Below are 25,977 nucleotides of genomic sequence, written 5' to 3' on the forward strand. Positions count from 1 at the left end.
ATTCTAACTCAAAACATAACACAAATCACTCCACTGTTTGGTTACAGAGAAGATATTCAAGAAGTAGGGGATAGTAGAAGTAGGAGAAGCCTCATTCTGTAAGGACCCTTTTGGTAAGGACTCTGTAAGGTAGTCAATTGAACCACCTGTCTGCTTGGTCTGAGTGAGAAACCTGGTTACTGTTAAGGTTATAGAAGTAAATGTCGGGCTGGAGAGATGGCTCAGCCGTTAAAGGCTAGGCTCACAACCAAAAATATAAGAAGTAAATGTCTATTTATCCCATTTGGAGGATACTGATATACATATCAACTTGCAATTAAAAATTGGGAGGTAAACTGAGTATATTCAAATAGCATATAATTGTGTGAATAAGGCTGTATTTTTCTATATGCAAATTACATAGTATTAAAAGTTTCTAGATGCCAGGCCGTGGTGGTGCACACCTGTTGTAGAACGTTAAGTAGGCAAAGATATGTTACATTTGTTCATTCTGTGTAATATTATTTTAACTGTGTAAAGTTGCATTACACTTGTTTATGCTGTATTTGTTTAATCATGTAAAGATGTGTTGCATTTGTTTCACCTTGCCTGCCTAAAGCACCTGATTAGTCTAATAAAAAGCTGAACAGCCAATAGCTAGGCAGGAGAGGGATAGCCAGGACTGGCAGGCAGAGAGAATAAACAGGAGGAATCTACGCTTAGAAAAGAGACAAGAAGAGGAGAAGGAGAAGGGAGGAGAGAATTTCTGGCCTGGGGCCAGAAGCCAGGCAGCCACCAGCTAGCAGACATGAGAAGCAGTGAAAATAAGACATACAGAAGGAAGGAAAGTAAAAATCCCTGAGGCAAAAGGTAGATAAACAGGTTAATTTAAGTTAAAGAGCTGGCCAGGTACGAGCTTAAGCCTGGCCAGGCATTCAAAACTAATAATAAGTCTGCTGCATGGTTTGGGAGCTGGTTGGTGGCCAAAAGGGAAAGCCTAGTACGTACACCTTTAATCTCAACACTTGGGCACCAAAGGCAGGTAGATCTCTATGAGTTTGAGGCTAACCTGATCTACAGAGTGAGTTCCAGGACAGTCAAGGCTATAGAGAGAAACCCTGTCTCAAAAAAAAAAATAGAGTTTATGGAAATCTGGGTTTTTGATTTCATGTGTCATGTTTACTAATTGTAGAGTAGTAGAAACTGTAGCAGTTTCAAATTCCCATTCTGTTGGATATTGATATTTCACCACTGAGGAAGGTATTTGGAGACCTATGAGTAAATGAGAGCTATTTATGACATTAACAGTTTGTGTATTTTAAAGAAAAGAAAAATTCCCATGGTAGAGTATAGCCATGATTAGGTTATATACCCTCACTTTGAAAAGTGTCAGGCTTAGGTGGCCTCATCCATACTGACACAGCAAAGAATATGTAGAGAAAATGAAGAAAAAATTGGGGGCACAATAGAGTCACTGTGTAGAGAGAGATGTTTATTTAGAAAAGGTAGAAAATGAAAGAAGATTAGACAAATAGAATAAAGGAAACTATCTGTGAACCCCAATTATCCTTTCTTAGGAGGAAAAAAGGGCATGCCATGATTGTAAAGGCAACATACAGTAGATGTGTCAGGAAAATAATCTTTTAGGGTTTTATAAATAGCACATGCAGTAGAAACTTTAAAAATAGCAAGATACTCACAGGTTAGAAATTTTCTCATAAGTATTATAGTTGATAAAGCTTCTGCCACCACATTCAATTATTTTTTTATATATTAACTCTCTCACACACAGAGTCAAGTTTGATTTGGGTTCAATTATAACTGATGGAAAATTAATGTTACACATAACCTCTAAGATTGTCTACTAGGTGCTTCATATAGAACTGTGTAATCACTAAAACTTACAGCTAAACAAAGCATAGAATTATATTAACTAAGAACTACACCTGATAGAGTCTTCCTTAATAATGTAAACCATTTAACACATGAACATTCCAGAATACTACTGCAAAATACATGGCACTCTTAAATTTTCACACCTTTTTCTTTTCTTCTGCCTAGCTAATTTTTAAGTCCTAGCAGTTTTTATAAGAATGTGTGTACAGTGACTGGATGTTAATAATGTGTTCTCTCTTAATGCACAATACTGTGTTGCCCTTCTTCCACTCGAATGGTCTTCATTTTGTGTACTCGTGAACTTTTCTGCTTCCTATTCAGAAAGATTTAATTTTCCTATCTTCCTCTTCTAAGGACATACAATCTTTAAAATTCCTAGTCACAGATGCATAGGCTGTGTAGACAGCTAAATGCATAAACCCTGGTGTTTAAAACAACTCAGTATTCTCATTGCTTGATGATGTCTCAACTGTAAAACATTTCAAAATCATAATGAACATTACATAATCATAAGAAATTACATACATTACATTACATGAACATTACATGAAAATTACATACATGAACATTACATGAAAATTACATACATTACCTTACATGAACATTACATAATCATAAGAAATTACATAGAAAATCATAATGAACATTACATAATCATAAGAAATTACAGAAACATTTCACATCAAAGTCTTCACTTTGACTAATTCCATTGAGATTGGTGACTCTGTTCTACTAAGTTTGTTACATTTCTAGCCTGAGTTTTTTTCTTCTTAATTACAGATTTCTGTTCATTCTTCTGGGACCCCTGGGAAAGGGTCAACAGTACCATGAGATCGGCAGGTCAATTGCAACCTTAATGACTGATGAGGTATTTATTCATGTTTCTAAGGAATATTTTCCTCACAAGATATACCTAGATTTGGGGGTTCATTTCATGATAGTTTTCTGGGAATAATATTTTTCTGTGTTGAATCCCCTTTTCCCAAGTTTTCACCAGCAACTTTACTTGAATAAAATTTATCCAAAAGGATAAATTAAAGCCATGAATAATTTTTGAGAGCTTACATGGTCATAAAAACTGTTAAACATTTATAATATATTTGTATTTTCAACACAGTACATATGCCAACATTGTAAGCACTACTTATATGTTAATAGCATAGAAAATTTGGGGGAAAATTACTTTGCTGTCTCAATAAAAACTAGTAGTTAAGATGCATAGAATATATAACATCAAAAAGCTGGGCAAACTCTGCAAGTTCTCTGCAATTGCCTGATGTAGATATAGATATTCTAACTTTGTGATCTTAAAACTATTAATGGAGGTGTAGATGGATTTTAAGGGGTTGCTGATCTCCATTATGCAAATATTTTTTTTTGTAAAGAAAGAAAACTTTGCAGTTCTATTTTGGGTTATAGAAAGCTTTCTTTAACTTCTCAGAGTGATATCTCAAAATGTAAGATCTTAAAAATCTGAACCAATGTTAACTCACCAATATGGCTGATCAACAAGATGTGAACAGAACACCAATAGATAAGCTAGCATGAAGGAAGGTGGTCTCAGGGGCCCCTATACCTTGACAAAGAACTACAGAGAGAGACTTAGTCTTTCTCAGGGCTAACCTCAGCTACGCAATAAGTGATCATCCCTGAAAATGTACACACAAGCAACACTAAATAGACTTGGCATATTATATTAATATATGTGTTCATTTATATATGTAACAATAATAATATATTAAAAGAGGCCATGAATTTGAGAGGAGCATGTGGAAGGAGTTGGAGGGTGGTGATTGGTGATTGTTAATATATTTAGATATTTATTGGATGTGAACTACATATCAGCACTTGTGCAGTTAGTGGATAAAAATATGGACAAAAGCTTTTTCATTCATTGACAAAATATTTGAAAGATGGAGTGACATAGAAGTTAAATGTACAGTATGTGGAAATAAGTACCATGGAAAAAATCACAAGAGCAATGAATGGAGATAGAGGTGGCATGAGGAGCTTCCTAAGTTCAAGAGGACTCAAGAGAGCCCAAAATAAACAAGGACATTGAGATGGGAATATGCCTGGATCACATGGGACATTTATAACAAAAAAGACTTAGCAGGAATGAGGCCAGAGAGAGAACAGACCAATTATACAGGACACTGGTGTAGCTAGAGTTTTCACTCTGGGTCCGCCAAGCCCCAGCAGTCCGACAGCCCACTTATAAAATAAACACACAGATGCTTATATTACTTACAAACTGTATGGCCATGGCAGGCTTCTTGCTAACTGTTCTTATAGCTTAAATTAATCCATTTCCATAAATCTATACCTTGCCACGTGGCTCGTGGCTTACTGGCATCTTCACATGCTGCTTGTCATGGTGGCGGCTGGCAGTGACTCCTTCAGCCTTCCTGTTCTTTCTTTTCTCTTCTCTGTTAGTCCCACCTATACTTCCTGCCTAGCTACTGGCCAATCAGTGTTTTATTTATTGCCCAATCAGAGTAATTTGACATACAGACCATCCCACAGCACACTGGTTTATCACAAAAGAACTTAGACTGACCTGGGAAACAAGTGGAAGAGTTTGAGTAGGGAACTGAATCCCAGAGTCACCCTCCAGTCATTCTTGACACCTTGGTTTCACATCCACACCCAGTCCATAACTAACCCTTCTAGACTCGGACAATGTGTCCAGAATCCAACCATGTCTCCCTTTCTGCATGGTTTGTGTCTGGCTTCCCCATCGACAAGCTTTTGCTCTTCTCACAAGGGTCCCACCACTGCATAAGTCTGTTACAGAAACTATCTTTTTGCTCTTGCTTTGTTTCATTTTACTAGTAACACAATGGTTAGAGCAATCCCTCTTGTGTTCAAAGCCCTCAAATGGCCTCCTATTTCATTCAGAGTCAGTTTTAACCAATTGTAGTTTTATATAATGGTCTCTTGTTGTGAGAACCCAATTAGTCTTATCAATAAAATCCAGGAGTCAAATATTGGGGTAATAACCTGAAAGATCAGAGAAGAAAAAGAGCAGCCACTAGTGACTCACCTTTCTGGATCCTCAGACTGAAAAGGGATCACATTACAGTCTCCTATTGAAAAGAGAAAAAAAAAAAAAAAACTTTCTTTGATGAAAGCTCCACTTATCTGTGGATATAAGATAGATATTTAGATTTAGGAATTATGCTGCTTTAGTAAAGTAGCAATAGTAGGTTCTCTTATAAGATCTGCTACTGCACTAGCCCTGGCTGGTTGGCTAGGTTCCCAGCAAAAGGCATGATTTCACTTCTGTTAATCAGTAAGATATGAATGGCACTGTTGCACCCTTAGTGTTATCAGGGCATGCTGGGTGTTGTTGTGGTTCATAGATATTGCAGCTGGATAGCACTACAGGTTGCCTTCCTCCTTTAGAAGGATGCAAGTCACTTGTCAGTGCTATGGAAGCTAGTTCTCAGTGAGGAGACTTTCAGATCAGATTCATCTCAGAGCATCTGGTCCTGGTAGCTGAAGTGCATGTTCTCTTAAGCAATAGGGATTTATCTTCAGCCTTTGGAAGGCAACCAAGGGCAACAGCAATATCTTATATTGTTTGTGGAGTCTCTTGGATTCCCTGACTAACAACATAAATGGATGTTTCTCATGCCTGGTACTGGGTTTTTGTGAGATAGTCTATGGTTCCAGGGGTATTATTGTCAACCCAAGTGGGATCATTGTATTTGAACTGCATATATATATATATATATATATATATATATATATATATATATATATATATTTGCCTGTGTTGTATATAACTTTGATTAACAAAGAATATGATTCCTAATGCACTTGCAGATCCTCTTAGCATTATTTTACTTTTTTCTCTCTCCTTCAGTGTTGACTCCTCTCTCCCATCCCAACTAAATGCCATTATACCTATTTTGCCCATTTTCCCTGTATAAATCACTTGTTCAGATTAGATTTCTTTTATTACATGTTTCTATTATTTAATATAATTATTTTGCTTACAAAATCATCATAAGGATATTCTGAATCTTAAAATCAGTGGTTTATACAAGGAAAACCCGTGCTTTAAAAAAATAAATGTAGCTATTATCCTTCATCAATGACACTTTTACAACAGATGGAGACTATTACAGAGATCCATAACTGATCATAAGGCAGACAATAAATGACTGTGGAGGGCACATCTACAATGCAACCCAACGTCTAATGCTCAGGAATGATATAGAAGAAAGGATTGAAAGACTGGGCTATCTAGTGCCAGGTTGTTGGTCACCCAAGCAGTGTCAGGCATGGATCCATCCCATGGAGTAGGCCTTAAGTTAAATCAGATATTGGTAGGTTACTCCATCAAGCTTTATGCCACCATTGCCCTAGCATGTCTTTCAGGTAGGATACCATTGTGGATCAAAGGGTTTGTGGCTGAGTTGGTGTTTGCTTTTCTCTTTTGGTGACATGCAGAGTACCTTCCTGTACCAAGGCTGCTAGCTGGGGAAGGCTATGCAGGCACCAGCTCAACCTCTCCATGTTCAATGGAGCTATGTCGGGGTTGTCTTCAGCAATGTCAATTAAGGGGCCTTGCCATCAGTTTGTGAAGAGAAAACTGTCTTGGCAACAGTCTGGGTTATTTGGGGATTCCCATGGGACCCATTTGGTCAACAACTCAATTAGATGTGACCCAGTCCTAGGGCTGGAAGCTTCATTTGGTGACAAGAGATAACCAATTGAGGTGCTCTGTCTCACTCATTATTTAGTGATTTCATTTAGATCACCTTCATATGTGTATATATTCTAGGATTTTCTACTGTGTCAGGTTTCCATACCACCCCTCAAATGGCCCTCAGTCTCTCTCTGCATGCCTTCTCTTGTTGTCCTCTCCCTCCCCTTCCCCACTTGGTCTCCCATTTCAGCAGCCCCAGTCCATCCACAACAATCTATTGTATTTCCATTTCATAGGGAGATCTGTCTGCACCTCCACCCCAGTCCCTTACTCTATACCTAACCTCTGTGGCTCTATGGATTGTAGCGTATTTATCATTGAGTTAACAGCTAATATCCACAAAGAAGTGAACACACAACTTATTTGTCTTTCTGGATCTGAGGTGTCTTACTCAAGTTTTTTTTCTAGTTCCACCCATTTACCTGCAAATTTCATGATTTCATTTTTTTTTAAAATGGCTGAGTAATACTCTATTTGTAAAGGAAATGTGTCACATTTTCTTTATCTGTTCTTCTGTTGTGGGACATCAAGGTTGTTTCTAATTTATGGCTATTATGAATAGAGCAGCAATGAACATGCCTGAGCAAGTGTCCTTATAGTAGGATGAAGCATCCTTTAGGTATATGACCAACGGTGTTACAACTGTATCTCAAAGTACATCAACTCTTGTCTTCCTGGTAACCACCACATGGATTTCAATAGTGCCTGTATAAGTTAGCATTCCCACCAGCAATGGAAGAGTATTCCCCTTTCTCCATATCCTCATCAGCATGAGCTGCCACTTGTTTTACTGATCTTAGCCATTCTGACAGGTATACAATGGAATCCCAAAGTAGTTTTGATTTGCATTTCCATAATGGCTAAGGATGTTGAACATTTCTTTAACTATTTCTCAGCCACTTGAGTTTCCTCTATTGAGTATTCTCTGTTTAGATCTGTACCCCATTTTTAATTGGTTTATTTATTTTCTTGTTATCTAGCTTCTTTGGTTCTTTTTATATTTTGGATATGAGCCCTGTACTTGATGTGTAATTGGTGAAAATCTTTTCCCATTATGCAGGCTGCTGCTTTGCTTGATTGACAGTGTCCTTTGCCTTACAGAAACCTTTCAGTCTCATGAGGTCCCATCTATTAATTGTTGATCTTAGTGCCTGTGCTGATGGTGTTCTGTTCAGAAAGTCTTCTCCTGTGTGCTATTGAGTTCAAGGCTATACCCTACTTTTCTGAGAGATTCAGTGTATCTGGCTTTATATTGAGGTCTTTGATCCATTTCCAGTTGAGTTTTATGCAGCATGATAAAATGGATCTATTTGGATTCTTCTTCATGAAGCCATCCAGTTTGACCAGTACCCTTTGTTGAAGATGTCTTTTTTTCCCCAGTGTGTATTTCTGGCTTCTTTATTAAAAACCACATGTCCATAGGTGTGTGGATTTGTGTCTGGGTCTTCAACTTGATTCCATTGATTAAAATGTCTGTTTTTATGCCAGTGTCATGCTTTTTTTTATTATGATAGCTTTGTAGTACAACTTGAAATTGGAGATGATGATATGATATCACCCGCCACGCCCCCACACACATAATTCTTTGATTAGTCAGGATTGTTTTAACTATCCCGGGTATTTTGTGTTTCCATATATATATGAAGCTGAAAATTCTCCTTCCAAGGTCTGTGAATAATTGTGTTGTAATTTTGATGGGCACTGCATTAAATCTGATTGTTTTTGGTAGGATGGCAATTTTTATTATATTAATTCTACTAATGTTTTTAATAGGTTATTATGTGCTACTGCTTTTCTTCTGTAGGTATTTCATGATGTTGCTTACAAAGCTAAAGACCGAAATGACTTGGTGTCAGGGATTGATGAGTTTCTGGACCAGGTCACAGTTCTCCCTCCTGGAGAATGGGACCCAAGTATCCGGATAGAACCTCCTAAAAATGTTCCTTCCCAGGTAGGTATATTTGAAAACATTCTTGACCAGCTTCTAGGCAGCTCAGGGCTCGAAGGGAATCCACAGCACTGGTAAAGCTTGGACTTTACTATCTGAGGGGGTTACGAAAACAGACACCCACACATTCTCTTGATCATTTCCTTCTTTATTCATCAGCCTCTTCTGATGGACTGACTGGCTCGGACTCGGCTGACTTGGGTTTGGCTGACTTCCAGCTGGGAACAGCCCTACAAAAGTGTATTTATAGATTATTACATAAGTATTTCCTCATACAAAGGTCCCTAACCTTAATCTACATGACTTACTAAAGGGGAGCATCATATGCCTCCATGACTGTAGTCCTTCATTATGCACTATGTGCAATACACAATAATACAAGAGCCTCAGGTATACTGAGGTGTGTTGTGACCAAGGTCATAGGATGGTGGAAAGGCCCCCTCAGCAAACAATCATTGTTTTCTACAAGGATTCTTCAAGGTCAAGGTACTTCTAAAAAATATCTGTTCATTTTAACCTCTATCTCGTACATTGATTTTGCTAAATTCCTACAGAGTACAGATAACATATTTTTAATCTCCCTTACATAATTAAAACCAAAGTCATTCCAATTTCTCATATACATTTACGTCTAAGTAACTTATTGCAGATCAACAGAGCATGAGCAGACAGAGAGCATCTTTTCATAGACAACTCCTTTGCTGGCAGGCTGCATGCCAAGGCTACCAAGAAAGAATTCTACTGTCTAATTTATAATCTTATAAAGGAATCACAAACCTAAAACTTTTGTACATAAAAGACAGTCAGTCAGCTGTAGTTTAGATCCTCAGTGTGCATACCTGTTTATCAATAGCCTCTTATGTCAGGACATTGAGGGCAGGAATGGGTACAAGGAGTTAATCATGACATTTGATCAACAACCAACCTTAACAGTTGGACGCTTTGTATTTTTAACCTTAGCTATGGGTCCTATGGACATTAGATTGTTTTCTGTGGTTCTTTTCATCTTAAAGTTATTGTCAGAACATCTGTTCTAACCTGAAGTCATTGCAAGGCTTTGTTTCAACTAATGATGCACACCAAAAACTTGTGACTGCTTTTCAGCAGAGAATTAGAGCCAGTTTGGCTCCTGAGGAATTTCAATTGTTCTTCTTAATCATTAACCTAAGCTGTGATCTAAAGCACCTCCTTAGTTGGAACTCATGGGCCTAGATGTGAAACATATCTTTGTATATACTTTTATTCATCAAAGCTCTATATAAGCTAGTGTTATTATTATCAATTAGATGGTACAGCCTAGGAAGTCATAATCATAATAATTTGCAGCTAAGAATGCCCAGCAGAAGGGATGTTTGCATGGATAAACACATTATCTTACAGGCAGTGGGGAATTTCCCCACACCCAGTTCAACCATGCCAGATATCAGAGAAAGTTAGCAACATCAAGTATGCAAAGGCATAGCAGAATCAAAAGACATTCCAGGGTGTAGTCTTGGGGGCCTTGCCTACTCAAGAATTACCCACTAGGAGGTTGCCTCCTGGTGGGCAGACACCCTGAACCTAAATCATCACCTGCTGACCGCCTGACGTGGCTACTGGCAATTTCAGTTCCCTTTAAATTCTTGTCCCTAAAATTATGCAATGCACCACCATTCTTGGAATTAAATCTTAAGCTATTCCAAGAAAGCATAAACATTAATTTACAAAATGTTCTTGATAAGACCTAACACGTTGAGAAATTTGGCATTTTTATCATGAGCCCTAAATAAGTCTCATGAGCCTGGAAATATTTCAGGCCCAACATAAAAGATATTACATTGGGGAAATATTAAATTTAATAACAGCATAAAATGTAGCCCGAGATAAAGCCCATTATTTTCAGTGTTCTGAAAGTTGACAAAGATTAGGAACACGAGAAGGAGGATTAATCATGTTTTGTACAAACTCCCTATTACTACAAGTCACAGTGGAAATTGGGAAAAGCTTTTCATCATGATTCTTATGTTTGTATCCTTTCATGTATGATATAATTTCTTTAATTCTGTCTATGCAAATCAAATGTGTATTTTACCTATCCTATATTACAGAAGGAAATAATAAAGAATGTTGTTAATTAGGGCATTTTCTTATCTCAGGCATGACTTGATAATGATGGCCAAATAATGATGATAATGATGCAAAGCCCTCTTTTCTTATGGCCTCTCGGTTCCTGTGGGATCTGCCTCCCACATTCTTCCACTTGCCTTTGGCCTTGGTCCTGCAGAGTCGAACCTAGTCCGACTCTGATGTTCTGACTGAAGTGAGAGGTGGGCCTACACACCCAACCCTGGACTTAGATTTTCAGGTCAGTTAGAGTGGGCAAACTGAGCTGGGTAGTGGTGCACGCCTTTAAACCCAGCTCTGGGGAGGCAAAGGCAAGTGGATCTCTGTGAGTTCGAGGCCAGCCTGGTCTCCAGATTGAATTCAAGGACAGGTTCCAAAGCTACACAGAGAAACCCTGTCTCAAAAAAACAAAACAAAGGGGGAGGCGGCAGCAAACTGGCAAATGTATTACTTAACCGTAGTTTAGCAAGTGATTATAAGGGCTTTCTCAATTCTCTACACATACATGTCTCTGCACTGATATTAGAAATGACAACATGATGATTTCTAAAATGATAGAAAAATTCTAATGATATTTGGATAAGTGTAATAAAACTATTAAGATATTGAGAGTTAGACTTTGTAACTCACTGTAACACCAATTAATCTTGAAAAGTTAAAAGTAAATAAATTTTTAACTATCCTGGCTTTAAGGAATGGTGTTTTTGAGGCAAAAGGTAAATGGTGGGAAATCTGTATTTCCTATTATTTTTATGAGAAAATAAGTATTAGCAAATTCCATGTATTGGGAGATAGCAATACAAAGAACATTGAATCAGGGATTCTAGTGCCTAGGTTCTGCCGTTGTGTGTTTGTTTGATCTTGAGTAAATGCTTTATCCTCTCAGTCCTGATGCTTTGTTTCAGAACTGCTCAATAGAATTTCTCCAATAGAGGAAGCATTCTATAGTGATGCCCCCTAATCAACAAGCTACTATATTAAATGCTAGTAATGTGGCTACTGCAATTAATATAAATTTGTATAGACACATGTTTAAAGGCTATCATATTAGAATGAAAGATTTTATCCAAAGAGTATGAATTATATATACATTGTGTACTTCATTATAATATTATTTTAAAACTGTGCTATATTTAAATACTAGATCATACAAGCTGTATTTTCTTTTATTAAGGGAACAAAATTAATTAGCATATATTAAGCACCTTGAATTCACACTCATTTAAATAATGTTAACCTCATCAAATAATTTCTGTGTTTTCATTCTTTTGAAATGTAAAGATGACAGCATTTTTAATACATTTCCCTTTCAGTTAAAGAAAAGGACAGCCTGTCATCTCCAGAGATGAGCCTGAAATTCTTCTTTAGCCTCCTGTGTCAGCCATTGTAATCACTTTCTTATATGTTCCTTCATCTTCTTTGTTCTCTTCAGGTCATGTACTTGGTTGTCAAAATCACAACTCTGTGAGGATTCACATTTTACTATGTGCCCACACTGTTGCTGTCAAAGCAGAAGGGAAAAGTATGACTTCATTGACTAACTTCCCATCATTTAAAGCTCATAGGGCTCAAATGGGCCCTTCATGCTACATGTTCACCATCCCATCCTTCCCAAGTCCACTCACTCTTTGTAAGTGATCAGCTCACACCTGTTCTCTCTTGAATTTTTAGCATCCCCTCTGTGACCCTGACTGCTACATGTTTCCTGTTTCTCAGTTTCATTAAAATTTTGTAACAGTCAGAAATATCTTTCATAGGTTCTCACCAGCACATTTGTTTGTCAGCTCAGCCTTCTCTACCTCGCTTCTGATGAAAGTTAGCATTCCAGTTGTGCACCAGATCCCATCTCTATGCATCTGCTCAAGGACTTTGCTTTGTCAAGACTCCTTCTTTCATCATTGTATCAGTCCTTTGTTCTGCGTTATATCATTTTATTAACATACTGTCAAGTCACAATCTTTTAAAAATAACTGCTTTGATATTGTGACTATTGTCAGTTACACATTTTGTTTTCCTTTGCAATCGAATGTTGTAGAGAAGTTCTCTATACTATATGTCTCTACTACCTTTTATCCACTTCTCCCTAAATGCCGATCCCAATAGGCTCCCCACCCACTTTCATCCACTAAACTAATTATTGGCATTAGTGCCATCCACAACGAATAAAGAAAATTGTAATTTATTGGTCTATATTGCACGTAGAGTAGGAATAGCAACGTTTGATAGAATGGGTGATGCCCTTATGTTTAGTGTACTCTCTTAGCTCCTAAACAACAGTCTCTTGGCGTTTCTACAGTCTCTGGAGTCAGTCCTTACCAGGTAATTATTTTTATTATTTACCGGTTCTTCCACTTCTCTCTGATTTCCTTATGTTGAGACTATTACTTAAACCATAACCATGTTTTCTCTATTCACTTTTTCTGCTTTCTGTACTCATGTTCTCAGTAATATCATCCAATCTTAGAATTTTAAACCTTTGTCCAAATTTATTTTCTAAACTGAACTCAAGTATTGTTCATCTTCCTATTTTATGTCTCCACTTGAATATTTGCTAGGTATCTAAACTGAACATTTTGAAATTTTAAGCCAAATTGTATACAGTCTCATTTCTTTATCTTTCTCTATTTTTGTAATTACAATTTTAAGACAAGAAACAAATGGTATGTTTCCAGGAGTATATAAGCATCTGAGTTTTCCTTAATGTCAATTGTAATTGTATCTTCCAATCTTAATTAACAGATAAATACATTCTTATAATTGAGCAGGCCCAAGCAATCTATTATTTCATCTCATATCTTATATCTATTCTTCCAGAGAATTCTGTTGGCTTTGCCTTTAGTGTTTATTGATACTTACACTATTTCTCACTGTGACCACCCTGATTCAACCTTCCATCACCATCCTCATGGATTTATGAAATAGCTCCCTAACTGATTGCTTCATTCTGTGTCCTGGAAGCTCTCCTCAACATCATAGTCAAAGTAATCCCAAGTTCTGTTATATCATTTCTTTCTTCAAAATCTTGTAAATATTGTTCATTTCATGGAGAATAAAATCCAGATAGATAGGCTTGTTAAGTACTAAGTATTATTAAGTATTTATTAAGTATCTATACCATCACCTCCCTTTTCTTCTGGGGCTATATCTCTACCATTCTCTTACTTGTGTTCTTCAAACCTTCCAGGCATTCTGATCCTCAAGACCAGCACTGGCTGGTTTGTCTTTCTTGGTATCCTCCAATTATTTCTCTCATCTCCCTGGGGTTTTCTCAAGTGGCCCTTTCCCACAGGGCCTATGTGAAAACTCAATCTATAATTGCCACCCTTGCCTTCCCTCTCAGTCACCTCAGACACTTTGTGTTCATGCAAATATTTTTCCCATAGATCTCCTTCTTTCTAAAATAATGTAGAATTAAATATTTAATTTTTAATTTTTTTTGTATTTCCTAGGAGAATATATGCTCTACAGGCCTAATTTATCTACTGGTATACTTTAGGGGTCTTTCACAAAAAATACTTGTGTTTGTTTCAGAACTGAAATAGGTTCTATTTCTTAAGGATATTTATTGATATTATTTACACATATTACATTTTCCAATGCATTTTACTCCTTGAGAAAACATGTACTTTAAAATAGCGTTAATAAGCCGGGCGGTGGTGGCGCACGCCTTTAATCCCAGCACTTGGGAGGCAGAGGCAGTCGGATCTCTGTGAGTTCGAGGCCAGCCTGGGCTACCAAGTGAGTTCCAGGAAAGGCGCAAAGCTACACAGAGAAACCCTGTCTCGAAAAACCAAAAAAAAAAAAAAAAAAAAAAAAAAAAAAAAAAAAAAAAATAGCGTTAATATCTTAATTACTTATCTATTTTATCAACATATGGCTCTTTAAACTTGTAAAGCAAAAGTTAAATTATCCAAAGGGGAACATTTTCCCAAATGGCCAGATATTATCACTTGTTTTCTGAGAACTATAGAAGCTATGACATGTTTTCCTAGGTAATTGGAAGTAAATAATGATGGCTACTCTTAAATCACTTTGTAAATGTTTTATATTTACCTGTCAAGATAAGCCCCTCATTAGTTGAAATATATCTTCTCTTTTATCTTTAAACTTTAGTCTAGTGCATCTTTACATAGACCTGTAGAAACTGTAGAAATACTAATGAACTTTCCTATATTGTGCTTAATACAAAAAATAGATTTTGTTTTAGGTGAAACATATATCATTCTATCTAAATATTATCTTGTGAATAAAATAAACTAATGTATTAATTTTGTGCTTCATATTCATACTGATTCTAGTTTAGAATGACAGTCAAGTACTAATTTGAATTATACAACTTAGAAGTTCTTTATCATTCTTTTAAGTACTTTTAAATACATTGATGTAATCTAAGATGACGAGAGGTAGAATTTTAGGGAGTGCTTTCTGATTTGTTTATTTCAAATATCTCTGTCAGTGACAAAAGTAAAGTGGAATTAATCTGAGGGAAATAACATTTACATAAACCTCAGTTTATTTGCTATTGGTTCATACAGAAGCTTCCTTTAGTAATAGTATTGCATCTATGAGTCATGAAAACTTGTAGCATAAAGTATCCCTTTCTAGAAAGACATGATATAGAGAAATAAAGACAATAATACTTAAAAATAGTGAAGTTCTAGATATTTTTCCTTTCTTCTCTTTCTTTTATGATAGAAATTGAATTCAGGGACTTAGACATGATAGACAAGCACCTATACAGTGGGCTGTGTGTATCTCAGCCCTCAAACACTGATATTTTCTGCATACCTTTGCAGCTATGGTATTTATATCAATGTATGGCACAAAATAGGGCACCTTAACACTGGTAGGGGTAAGAATTAAAAAATGCCCATCACTCATCTACTTCATCCATACTGTGAAATAGGAACTGTTGTCTTCCCCAGTGATGAGGGAAGATGAAAGCTTTAGGGGACTGGATGGATTTTCAAAGGTTAAGCAGCTACTAAGTCACGGAACCTGTGGTCTTAGCCCTTCTATACGTGGCTTTACGGGGGGCGGGGAGAGTTTTTGTCATTAATGCCTGGCCTTACAGTGAAATGTGCACCACCAAAAACTTCCCTGCAGGAGAAGAGGAAGATTCCTGCTGTACCAAATGGAACAGCAGCTCATGGGGAAGCTGAGCCACACGGAGGACATAGCGGCCCCGAGCTCCAGCGAACCGGAAGGTTAGTGAGAACCGCTTGTATGGGACCTACATGGTGTGTTGTTCTTATCTGTCGGGAATTGTTGTTTCTAGACCTAATTTATTTCATACTTTTAATAGCTACCCTTTGAGAGTGAAATGCCAATTAATTTGTTTTCTCTGAAGTGAGTAATGATTGTCACTACTGTTAAAACAGAGCAGTGGCTACCCCATTCCATCTTATCCTAGTCTTTCATTTTGTGAAGCAGAAAATACATTCACAGAGTCTTAGAATGAATCTAAGAAAACTGTCAGTTGATGCTTCCAAAACAGCTTGTCGAAAGCTTCAAGTTCAAGATGGAAATAAAACTAAATACCAAGAATTAAGTCTTGTAGACCTTACCTCATTAGATGCTAGTAGGGTGTATGTAATGGTGGTTTTTATTATTATGCCTGTGATTTGAAAGAGCTATATGATTTATTTTTCTAATCACACACCTTTGAAGAGATGAAAGCTTCAATTTATTTCATAAAATGTTTTTTTATGGGTTTTTGACAGCTTGTCTTTCTGCAAGCAATGTGTGAGGAGAAAATCAGAAACCCTTGGGTGGATGTCTCTTCAGGGAACTTGTGTGGACAGCCTCCCTATAATTAAAGACAGTTGCCAAGGCTTTGTAGGAATGGTGGTCCCCCCTTGGGCCATTCTCTGTACTGCTTGCAGTATTCCTGCCCACCGAGCTGACTTTCCAGTTCCTGACAACTCTCCATTTTAATTCTGTGTTTTCCCTTGACTGCTGTTTGTTTCTGAGGAAATGTCCATTAGCCTCTTCCTTGGCTTCCTACCTATTTTTAGACGGTTCAAGTTTTTCCTTTTTCCTTCACTGGAAGCATTGGTACTCATCCTGTTTGCTTTCATACTTTCAAATACAGTCTTTTTATTTTTGGTGGTGGTGTATTTTTTTTCTTTTTCTCTCAGGTGTAACATGCCACATAGCTTAGATTTTTTTTCGAGTTCACTTTCCTTACTGCTTCCTAAATCCTCCCAGGTCACCAATATCCGGTATCTTCGCTTCTCCAGAGTTCTTCCACAGATTCTGTTGCTGACATGACTTGAAGTATCCATTACTCATCTGCTCTCCTGGAGTTGCTGGTGCACATCTGGGCTGCTCTTGCACTTTCTTCTGTAACGAACTCCCACTTCTGGATTTAGATCTTTACCGATAAAAGCACATTTATTACACAGCTATATAACAACTATTCAGACTAATGTATGATCTAATAAGTGATTAATTACAAAGGAGTGGTCTAATATAAAATGCTATCAGAACTATAAATATTAATTACTAATTAATAGTTCATAACTATCTCAAATTATTTTTAGAACTAGGTAAGGTATAAATTATAAATGGATGCTAGTAGAATAAATCTACTTTGAACTGTGACTTTGACAAGGTAACATATTATTCAGAAATAGAAACTATTCAGCATTTAACATGCATATGTTTTCCCAAACACAGTTAGAGTGGCCTGTAAGAGTTTGTATATATATATGTACAGTCCACATGTTCTCTGGAGGCATCTCTGAGTTTCAAACGTCCTTTTGTCTCAAACATTTATTCTTCTCAATCATTTATGGTTGAAGAAATCACTAGACAAACAGTGATTTTGCACTCACATATTAGTAGATAGTTACTAATAGACAATTATTGTGTCTCCATCAGAACAGGGGAATTAAAATAATAGGAAAGGGCTGGCAAGATGGCTCAGTGCCGAGCCTGACTGTCTGAGTGATTCCTAGAACCCACATGATAGAAGCAGAGAGCTGTCTCCCTCAAGTTGTCCTCTGACAACACACACACAGACACACACACAGACAGACACACACACAGACAGGTACACACATACACAGATACACAGACACACACACACACAATAAATAAGTGAATGAAAAAAATCAATTATTTTGAGTATAATTTCAAGGTCAAATAGAACTTGATTCTTAAGAAAACAATTATTTTTGAGATAATACTACAAAGAATACTCATAAACTAACCAAAGTTTAATTTTTATAATCTAAGAATAGTCAGCATAATTTCAGAATTACAGAACCTCACAGGTTTTTGATTTATTAATTTTTTTTGAGACAAGGTCTTGCTGTATGTTCCAGATTGGCCTCGAACTCACAACACTTCTGCCTCCTGCCTCTGGAGAGCTGGGCCAATTGTCATGTGCTACCCTGTCCAGCTTAAAAATATGTTTTTAATTATTGACCTTTGCATAGGAACCATATTGCAGTCTTACTTTAAAATCACATCTTTATTCCATGGAATGAAATGAACTTTTAATATCAAATATTAAATTTTAATGTTATCAAATATTCAAATAATGAGAATCCCTACTTACTATTGGTCCCATTCTTAAGACATTAAAGAACATTAGCACTCAGATTTTAAGCATCAATTTACAATTTAAAACTCCTGAACCAAAAACAAAACCCTTTGAAGTGTTTCAAGGTGTTTTTCTTTGTCATATTCTGAATAAGTGAATTATTTCCAGGAAAGGTCATTACTATCTTGTAATTGACAGGTGTTAGAATGTGTGTTGGCAATAGTAGATACAAATAACATTTATCTAGTTTGATTATGTTAGGTTAACGTCTTAGTTTTCTATAACTAAAAACAACCTCAAAGTCTGTCTGTCTCTATTGAATGTTGATATTCACACACCCATTTAGTTGTCCTCTTAGGCAAGTTTTTGTTGAGGGAGCTTTTTTTATTGGCAGAGGGACTAGGTGACTGAAGTTGTGATTGAACACGGCTTTATTCTCATTAAGGTGATGTTTACTACTAGCATTCACAAAGACCAGTTGTCTCTCTGTCTCATTTTCTGCTATGCTAAATTAAGGGCAAAATATTAGAAAACACTTCCAAGGTTGACAGTGAAGGCCTGAGTTTAGATGCTATGGGTTAATAAAGAAATGACACAGACATTGGAATAACTTATGAATCTCATTATTTGAATTTGATGAATCCCTGGATCTTGTTTGAGAAACCCTGATGTTTTTTTTTTTAGTTGTAGGCATGATATTTGGGGTATTGTAGTAGTGCAAAGCTATTCTTATAGGTCATTATAATGCAGCATTGTAGGCTAATATGGGTCTCATCTCTGCTGATGGAAAATATTACTGTGACCGGGCAACAGAACAAAATGCACATTTTAACTTATGTGCTTTTATCTTTGGGTTTCACTATTGTGTTTTCCCCCCATGTCTTAGGATTTTTGGGGGACTTATATTAGATATCAAAAGAAAAGCTCCATTCTTCTGGAGTGACTTCAGAGATGCTTTCAGCCTGCAGTGTTTAGCATCTTTCCTGTTTCTCTACTGCGCGTGCATGTCTCCTGTCATCACCTTTGGAGGACTCTTGGGAGAGGCAACTGAAGGCCGTATAGTATGTATTACACTTTTCTCTGAACTTCGAACCTTAATCTGTTTTTTTCTTTTTCTTTTTTTTTTTTTTTTTTAAAGATTTGTAGTTATGTAAGTGAGCATTGGATTTGGGTTTTGAAGAGAGATTTGATACATGGTCCAACAAATAGACTTCCTATGAATTTCCTAGATGGCTAATGGAGCTGGTGATCTGGGAATAAGAATGTCTTGGAAATACTTATTTTTGAATCTTATACAAGACTATGGCCTGATGCCACGTCCCTTGATCTAAAATTCTACATCAGTTTTAAGTTCAGTCTATTTTTCAAAAAAATCTGAGCCATGGTTCTGTTTAGACACTGACTCTGAAAATATTTAAATATTTTTGTAAAGCAATAAAAAATGAAGCAAGAAGGTATAAATTATACTTCCCAGTGTCTGTCACTAATTTTCTATTACCACATGCCATTTTCTCAGCCTCATTTCCCATATTCTGCCCGGGGTTGCTAGGAATAACATGGTAAAGGGTAAAAATGTGAGCCAACATATTTGAAATGTTTATACCTATTACAGTGACTGCCTGTTTAGCTTAGGTAATGGATCCATTCATATTTTTTTTTTCACAGAGTGCGATCGAATCCCTCTTCGGAGCATCTATGACCGGGATAGCCTATTCTCTTTTTGGTGGACAGCCCCTTACCATATTAGGCAGTACAGGACCTGTTTTGGTGTTCGAAAAGATTTTGTTTAAATTTTGCAAGTAAGTATTATTACTCTTGCCTGCTGTATGCTTTTCCATTGGTGGGTTTTTTTTTTTTCTTCACTCAGCATCAATTTTGGAGGTCTGTGGGGAGGAGTAAAATTGGCTGGTATGATTCTGTTTTTTAGTCTCTGAATCGAAATGAAGGAAAAATTAAAAGATTTATGCATATATCGTACATGTAATATTTATAATAAATAAGCTTTGGTTTTAAACACCAAAAAAAATCTCCATTAGCTTATCCCATTAGATTTCTCTATAGACAAAGTCTTGAGCTCAGAGACCATGGGATGTGGTTACTCACTTTGACTTCCTGAACTGGGCTTATTTCCACTTATTTACATGGTAGCAAGCTGTAAAATGACCTTCTTCCCACACTTTCCCATTTCTCCTAGAGAATATGGGCTGTCCTACTTGTCTTTACGAGCCAGTATTGGACTTTGGACTGCAACCCTGTGTATCATCCTCGTGGCCACTGATGCGAGTTCCCTTGTCTGCTATATCACTCGGTTTACCGAAGAAGCTTTTGCTTCTCTTATTTGCATCATTTTTATCTACGAAGCCCTGGAGAAATTGTTTGAACTCAGTGAAGCCTACCCAATCAATATGCACAACGATTTGGAACTGCTGACACAGTACTCGTAAGTCCGATTTCTGCTCTTGGCTGCCAGGCTTTTCTTTTCTCAAATATTGCTATTGTTTCAGAAATATGACGACCTTACTCAGCACAGAGTATGCCTTAAATTGATTCATGACCCACATCCTTGACTTTTAGAGCTGAACAGGATTTTAAGTCGTCTAATCAGCCACACATCTGATCCTTGGGTTCTTGTTACAGCATCTCTGCCAAGAACATCGTTCTAAAGCTCTGTTTGTCGAGTGTTTCATAAAATAAACACATCATTAACCAAGTCAATATAAATACAGATTGGTTTTGTTTTTCCAAACTGTATCATTTTGCTTTTCTTTTAACTTCAGATTTAAAGTAACTAAGTGAAAGAAACTCTTCAATTCTAAGTTGTAGTAGTTTGAAGTTTGAAATTGTGATTAAAAACAGATGAAAACAACAAACTTAAGGTTTAATTTTGCTTTTGGACATTTGTGATAAACATTTTTAAGTATTAATTACTGAAGAAGATATTACAGTTCAGTACTGAAGAGCAATTAGAGCTTTCAAATTTTGGTACACTAGAAATCAGGAATTGCTCAGACACTGAACCTATAGAATATATATGATCAGTAAATAGTACTTTTATTTAAGTTTAGGATTTTTGTTCCATTTATATATGGAATTTCTCAGAGAAAATGTTTGAAGTGATGTATTTTTTATCAGGCATTTTAACCTCTATTCCAGCCACCAGCACCACTTAGATGTCAAAATTACATAATAATAGTTTAATGCTATAACGTTTAAAGAGTGAGATAATGATTCATTGTTAAAAAATGACATGGTTCTTAGTATTTAACATTTTCTTGTCCTTTGGAGAAAAGCAAAGTACCTCTAGGTGGAAGCAAGAAAATTCAAGATTTACATGTAGAATAATTTTCCAAATAAAAATAATATTGATGGTATTGTGAATAAGGCCATGAAGAAAATAGGTGGATGTCCTGGACATTCAAGAAGAGGCAGATAAAAGAGTAATTTGGTCAGAATCACACATCATACAGACACGTGCTTGCATTCCTTTTATTGACTGATGGACTGGTGAGGACATGGCTACAATGCACATGTGGCAGTCAGAGGACAATGAAAGCATCTTTTCACTCTTTCTGGACAGTGAACTCGGGTTGTCAGACTTGGTGTAAGCACCTTTACCTGCTGAGCCATGCCAGCAGGTATGTTTATTGAAAAGAAAGTAGAACTGAATTTGGTTATCTTTGTTAGGATACATAATTATCTCTGGTTACAGTCTCAAACCAGTCATAATTTAATGCTAGTCACAAAACTAGAAGATAGTATAGCCACAGTGAATAATATTCTTACATAGAGAGACAGAATAAAGAGATGAACGCTGTATTGAGATACTGGTACAGAATGTTAAGGTGCCACACCAGATGAGCACCTCACTTTGACATGAACTTTGGAGGAAAGCGTTAAGGAGTAGGATAGGGATGGTGGTCACATAGAAGACGTGCCCAGGGCTTTGGAGAGTCACTAAAGCTTTAAAACATTTGAAATCAGAATGATGGTGGTAAAGCCAGAAATGATGTCCAGATATTATTAATTTGATACAATTTTTAGTGCATTGACAAATACTAATAACTTGTCTGAGAGAAAACATGTAGAACAAATAAAGCAGGTAAAAGCTGTGCTAGGAAGGCACCAACTGTTCTTGCAACTTTGGTAGCAACTTCTTAGGTATGTAAACTGAAAAACATGGCTGAATATCCTTTCACGCAGAAAGAAAAGTCTTAAGAAGCGAGGGTTGAGCCCTTGATAATGTAATTAGCTTAAAGTTAGAGTCATGGAGGTTATTCCGGGCATGTAGGTTTAAAAATGGCGACAGTTGTAGAAGGCAAGAGACAAGAATGTATCACAAATCTTTAGAGAAGAAGAGAGTTCCAACAAAATTAAGGAAAGAACTTTTTAAAAGATCATTATTAGCTTTAAGAAACTGTTATATTGAGAGAGAAGGTAGAATGAGAAGCCATTTAGCCAAAACTTAAGAAAAGAGAAGGTGGTAAAGAACTGGAGAAAGTATATGCCTAGACCATTGGGTGTCAAGGAAGTAAAACTATGCCTGTTGGGGAGGGCAGTGAGATCATTGGTAGGACAATTTACGATGTAAAAGAATCACTTTGAAATGAGGAATGGAAGCCGAGAGAAAGGAAATCACAGAGATGACAGAGACAGGGTGAGTAACACGGAGTCAGAGCTTTCAAGGAGTCAAAAAAATGACGAGGGCCAGACAGGTGGTAGCAAAAAATACAACTAATGACACATGGATGCCTGAAAGTGAAGCTTACTGTACCCATGGGCCTTACTTAGCATGGTGATCAAAAGACAAGGGACCCAGGTCCTGATGTCCCCATGTTTCCATCTCTGATTCTTAAAAAAACAAATCTTTCTTAAAAATTAATTTTTGGTTAGTCTACACACTGTTAGGTTTCATAGTGGAATTTTCAAACAAAAGTTGTCTTGTCGATTCTCCTTCCCACTCTTCTCCACTACCCTCCTGCCCCTGTACCTCTCTACTCCTCTCAGCCTTCTTTTTTTTTTTTTTGTTTTTTTTTTTTTTTTTTTTTTTTCAAGACAGGGTTTCTCTGTGTAGCTTTGCGCCTTTCCTGGAGCTCACTTGGTAGCCCAGGCTGGCCTCGAACTCACAGAGATCCGCCAGGCTCTGCCTCCTGAGTGCTGGGATTAAAGGCATGCACCACCACCACCCGGCCTCTCAGCCTTCTTTTATACACTGGGTTCCATTGCCCTTCTCTGTCCCTCTAACACCCTTGTTTCCCCTGTCAGGGGAAAACCATTGAAAGCTAGGATCTCCATAGAGCAGAGAACGTGGGAGAGGATCTTCCCAATTCCCCTTTGCCTTGGAGAGCACAGGCTGCTGTGACCTAGCTGTGTACTCACTAGGCATGGAGTGTGTGCTGCTCTCTGGGCCCATTGCCCATACTTAGCTCTTCACTGATGGTAAGGGGCTAGACAGGCTGATTCGGCAGGATGGACAGACAGTGAAGTCTTGCTGTCAGTGGCACCTCAAATGAGCATTGCAGAAACTGAGTGACAGTCTCCCTGGGCACAGTACTGACCACAGGCTGGCATTGTCCTGTCTCCTATTTGTTTTTACATTGTGGTTGTTTGCCAAATGTACCCCAGTTTGAATATACACACCCATTAAACAGCTCTAAATTCTACCAATGGAATTAATTTTATGAATTGAACAGTCTTTTTTTTTTTTTTTCTATGAGTACATGGCTTGTATCAGGTCTTGTCATGACTTGCTTTCTCGAGAAACAAAATCAACCTTTTTGTTGTACATCATGTGCTTTTAATTATTTGTAGAAAAGGAATTTGAAATGGGCTGCTAAGAACAGCCATTTTATTACAATAATATTTTGTGCACTCTCTCTGCTTCATGAAGTCTGTGTGACATTGTAGCAATTGTCTTATCCTGTCGCTGTGACCATTAGTTTTTAAGGCTCATCTTACCAATGCCCACATCAAGATTTCTACATTAGATATTGCTGGCTTCATGCTTTCACAGGTTTCATTTGAAAAGTTCCTAGAAAATGTTATGGCCTGGACACACTACATCTGAGATTGTGATTTTTACAAACTGAATGTTCCTGTAATTGCATATATGTTACACTATATATGCCATATGTTGTATTCAGGAAGAAGATATTGGGAAAATGCCGGCATCCTTAGGTTCTACATTTCAGATATGCTTTGTAAAATTTGGCCCTTCTATTCTATATTCAAATTTCCCTATAGTATACTAACCAAATAGCAAAATGTTCTTGAATTAAATAAACAATAATAAAAATTCCCTAGCTTTTCTGGCATCTTAACCTTACAATGTGGTAATATGTAGACCTTACATTTGAAAATACACACTTCCCTTTTATTGTGCCAAGAGCAAGTGTCAAGATAATCTATTTAGTTTTAAGTATATTTTACACCAGATGATCAAACTGAATATGTCACATTAGCAATAAGTAATGAGTTTGAAGGAATCATTTTTCCCTGGTAGCTTTGATTTTAAGGAATGGCAAAAAATAAAATGTTATGCTTGTGTAAAATGAAATGTTTCTTCAGTACATAGTAAGGTTCTCAAGGATGGCTACTAAAGAAAGAGTGAGAAAGCATGCATAGGACAAGAAGGGAGAAAGGGGTTACCATGGGTAAGGATGGGTAAGGATGGGAACTAGCCAGAGGGTGCTGGCAGCTGGGGAGGAGAATACATGAGAACAATGTATGGCACCTACATATGAAAATGACATTGTCAAAGCCACTACTTTGCATACTAACCTAAGAAATATAATTTTTAAAACATGTATACATTCTACTTTGCAAATATATGAGTTAAAGCAAAATTCAGGGTATATTACCCGAGTTTCTCATATATATGTAGATTATACTTTCCAAGTTACTTTTCTAAATTTATTCTTCTCTCATATATTACATCCTGACTGAGTTTCCTCTCCCTCCTCACCTACCAATCCCCACCCTGTCCACTTCTCCTCCATTTCCCTTCAGAAAAGAGCAGCCCCCCCCCCGGGACATCAAACAAACATGGCATATCAAGTTGCAATAAGACTAGGCACCTCCCCTCACATAATACTGGATGAGGCAACCCAGGAGGAGGAAAAAGGTCCCCAAAGCAGGCAAATGAATCAGAGACAGCCCCCAGTTCCCATATGAAGAGGTCCTAGGTCAGACTCCTGATTATTAGTTCAGTCTCTGTGAGCCATTATGAGGCTTGCTTAGTTGGTTCTGTGGGTTTTCTTGTGGTGTCCTTGACCCCTCTGGCTCCTACAATCCTTCCCCTTCTTCTGCAGGATTCCCCAAGCTCTGCCTAATCTTTGGCTGTGGGTCTCTGCATCTGTTTCCATCATTTGGTAGATGAAGCCCCTCTGATGACAACTGGCAATTGGGCTAGGCACCAATATATGAGTATAGCAGAATATCATTAGGCATCTTATGCTGAATTTTTGTATCTTTTTTCCCCAGTGTTACTTGCTTCTATCCTAGGTCTCTGGGCTATCCAGCCTCTTGTTCCTAATGCAGGCAGTGTCAGCGGTGGGGTCATGGCATGGGTCTCAAGCTGGACCAGACATTGGTTGGTCACTGTTTCTCTTTCACCTTTACTCCAGCACATCTTGCAGGCAGGACAAATTATAGGTTGATGGTTTTATGGCAAGGTTGAAGTCCCAGTCACTCTACTGGAAGTCTTGTTTGGTTATAGAAGATGGCTGTTTCAAGCTCCATATCCCCCATTACTAGGAGTATTTGTTAGGGTCACCTTCGTAG

The 25,977-nt window shown here is 37.2% G+C and overlaps 1 protein-coding gene across 9 annotated transcripts in view; it reads left to right on the top strand.

Moving 5' to 3' along the window:
• Nucleotides 1-25,977, top strand: part of Slc4a10 (solute carrier family 4 member 10) — a 279,026-nt gene that overhangs the window by 197,186 nt on the left and 55,863 nt on the right. For all 9 annotated transcript variants that reach the window (XM_076569565.1, XM_076569563.1, XM_006984614.4 and 6 more), the window contains 6 exons: nt 2,656-2,743; nt 8,400-8,546; nt 15,753-15,853; nt 19,085-19,259; nt 19,864-19,997; nt 20,393-20,638. In XM_076569565.1, coding sequence (XP_076425680.1) covers nt 2,656-2,743; nt 8,400-8,546; nt 15,753-15,853; nt 19,085-19,259; nt 19,864-19,997; nt 20,393-20,638 — 891 coding nt within the window. The remainder of the gene's footprint in view (nt 1-2,655; nt 2,744-8,399; nt 8,547-15,752; nt 15,854-19,084; nt 19,260-19,863; nt 19,998-20,392; nt 20,639-25,977) is intronic.

The sequence above is a fragment of the Peromyscus maniculatus genome, chromosome 4 (assembly GCF_049852395.1).
Source record: "Peromyscus maniculatus bairdii isolate BWxNUB_F1_BW_parent chromosome 4, HU_Pman_BW_mat_3.1, whole genome shotgun sequence".
Classification (NCBI taxonomy): domain Eukaryota; kingdom Metazoa; phylum Chordata; class Mammalia; order Rodentia; family Cricetidae; genus Peromyscus; species Peromyscus maniculatus.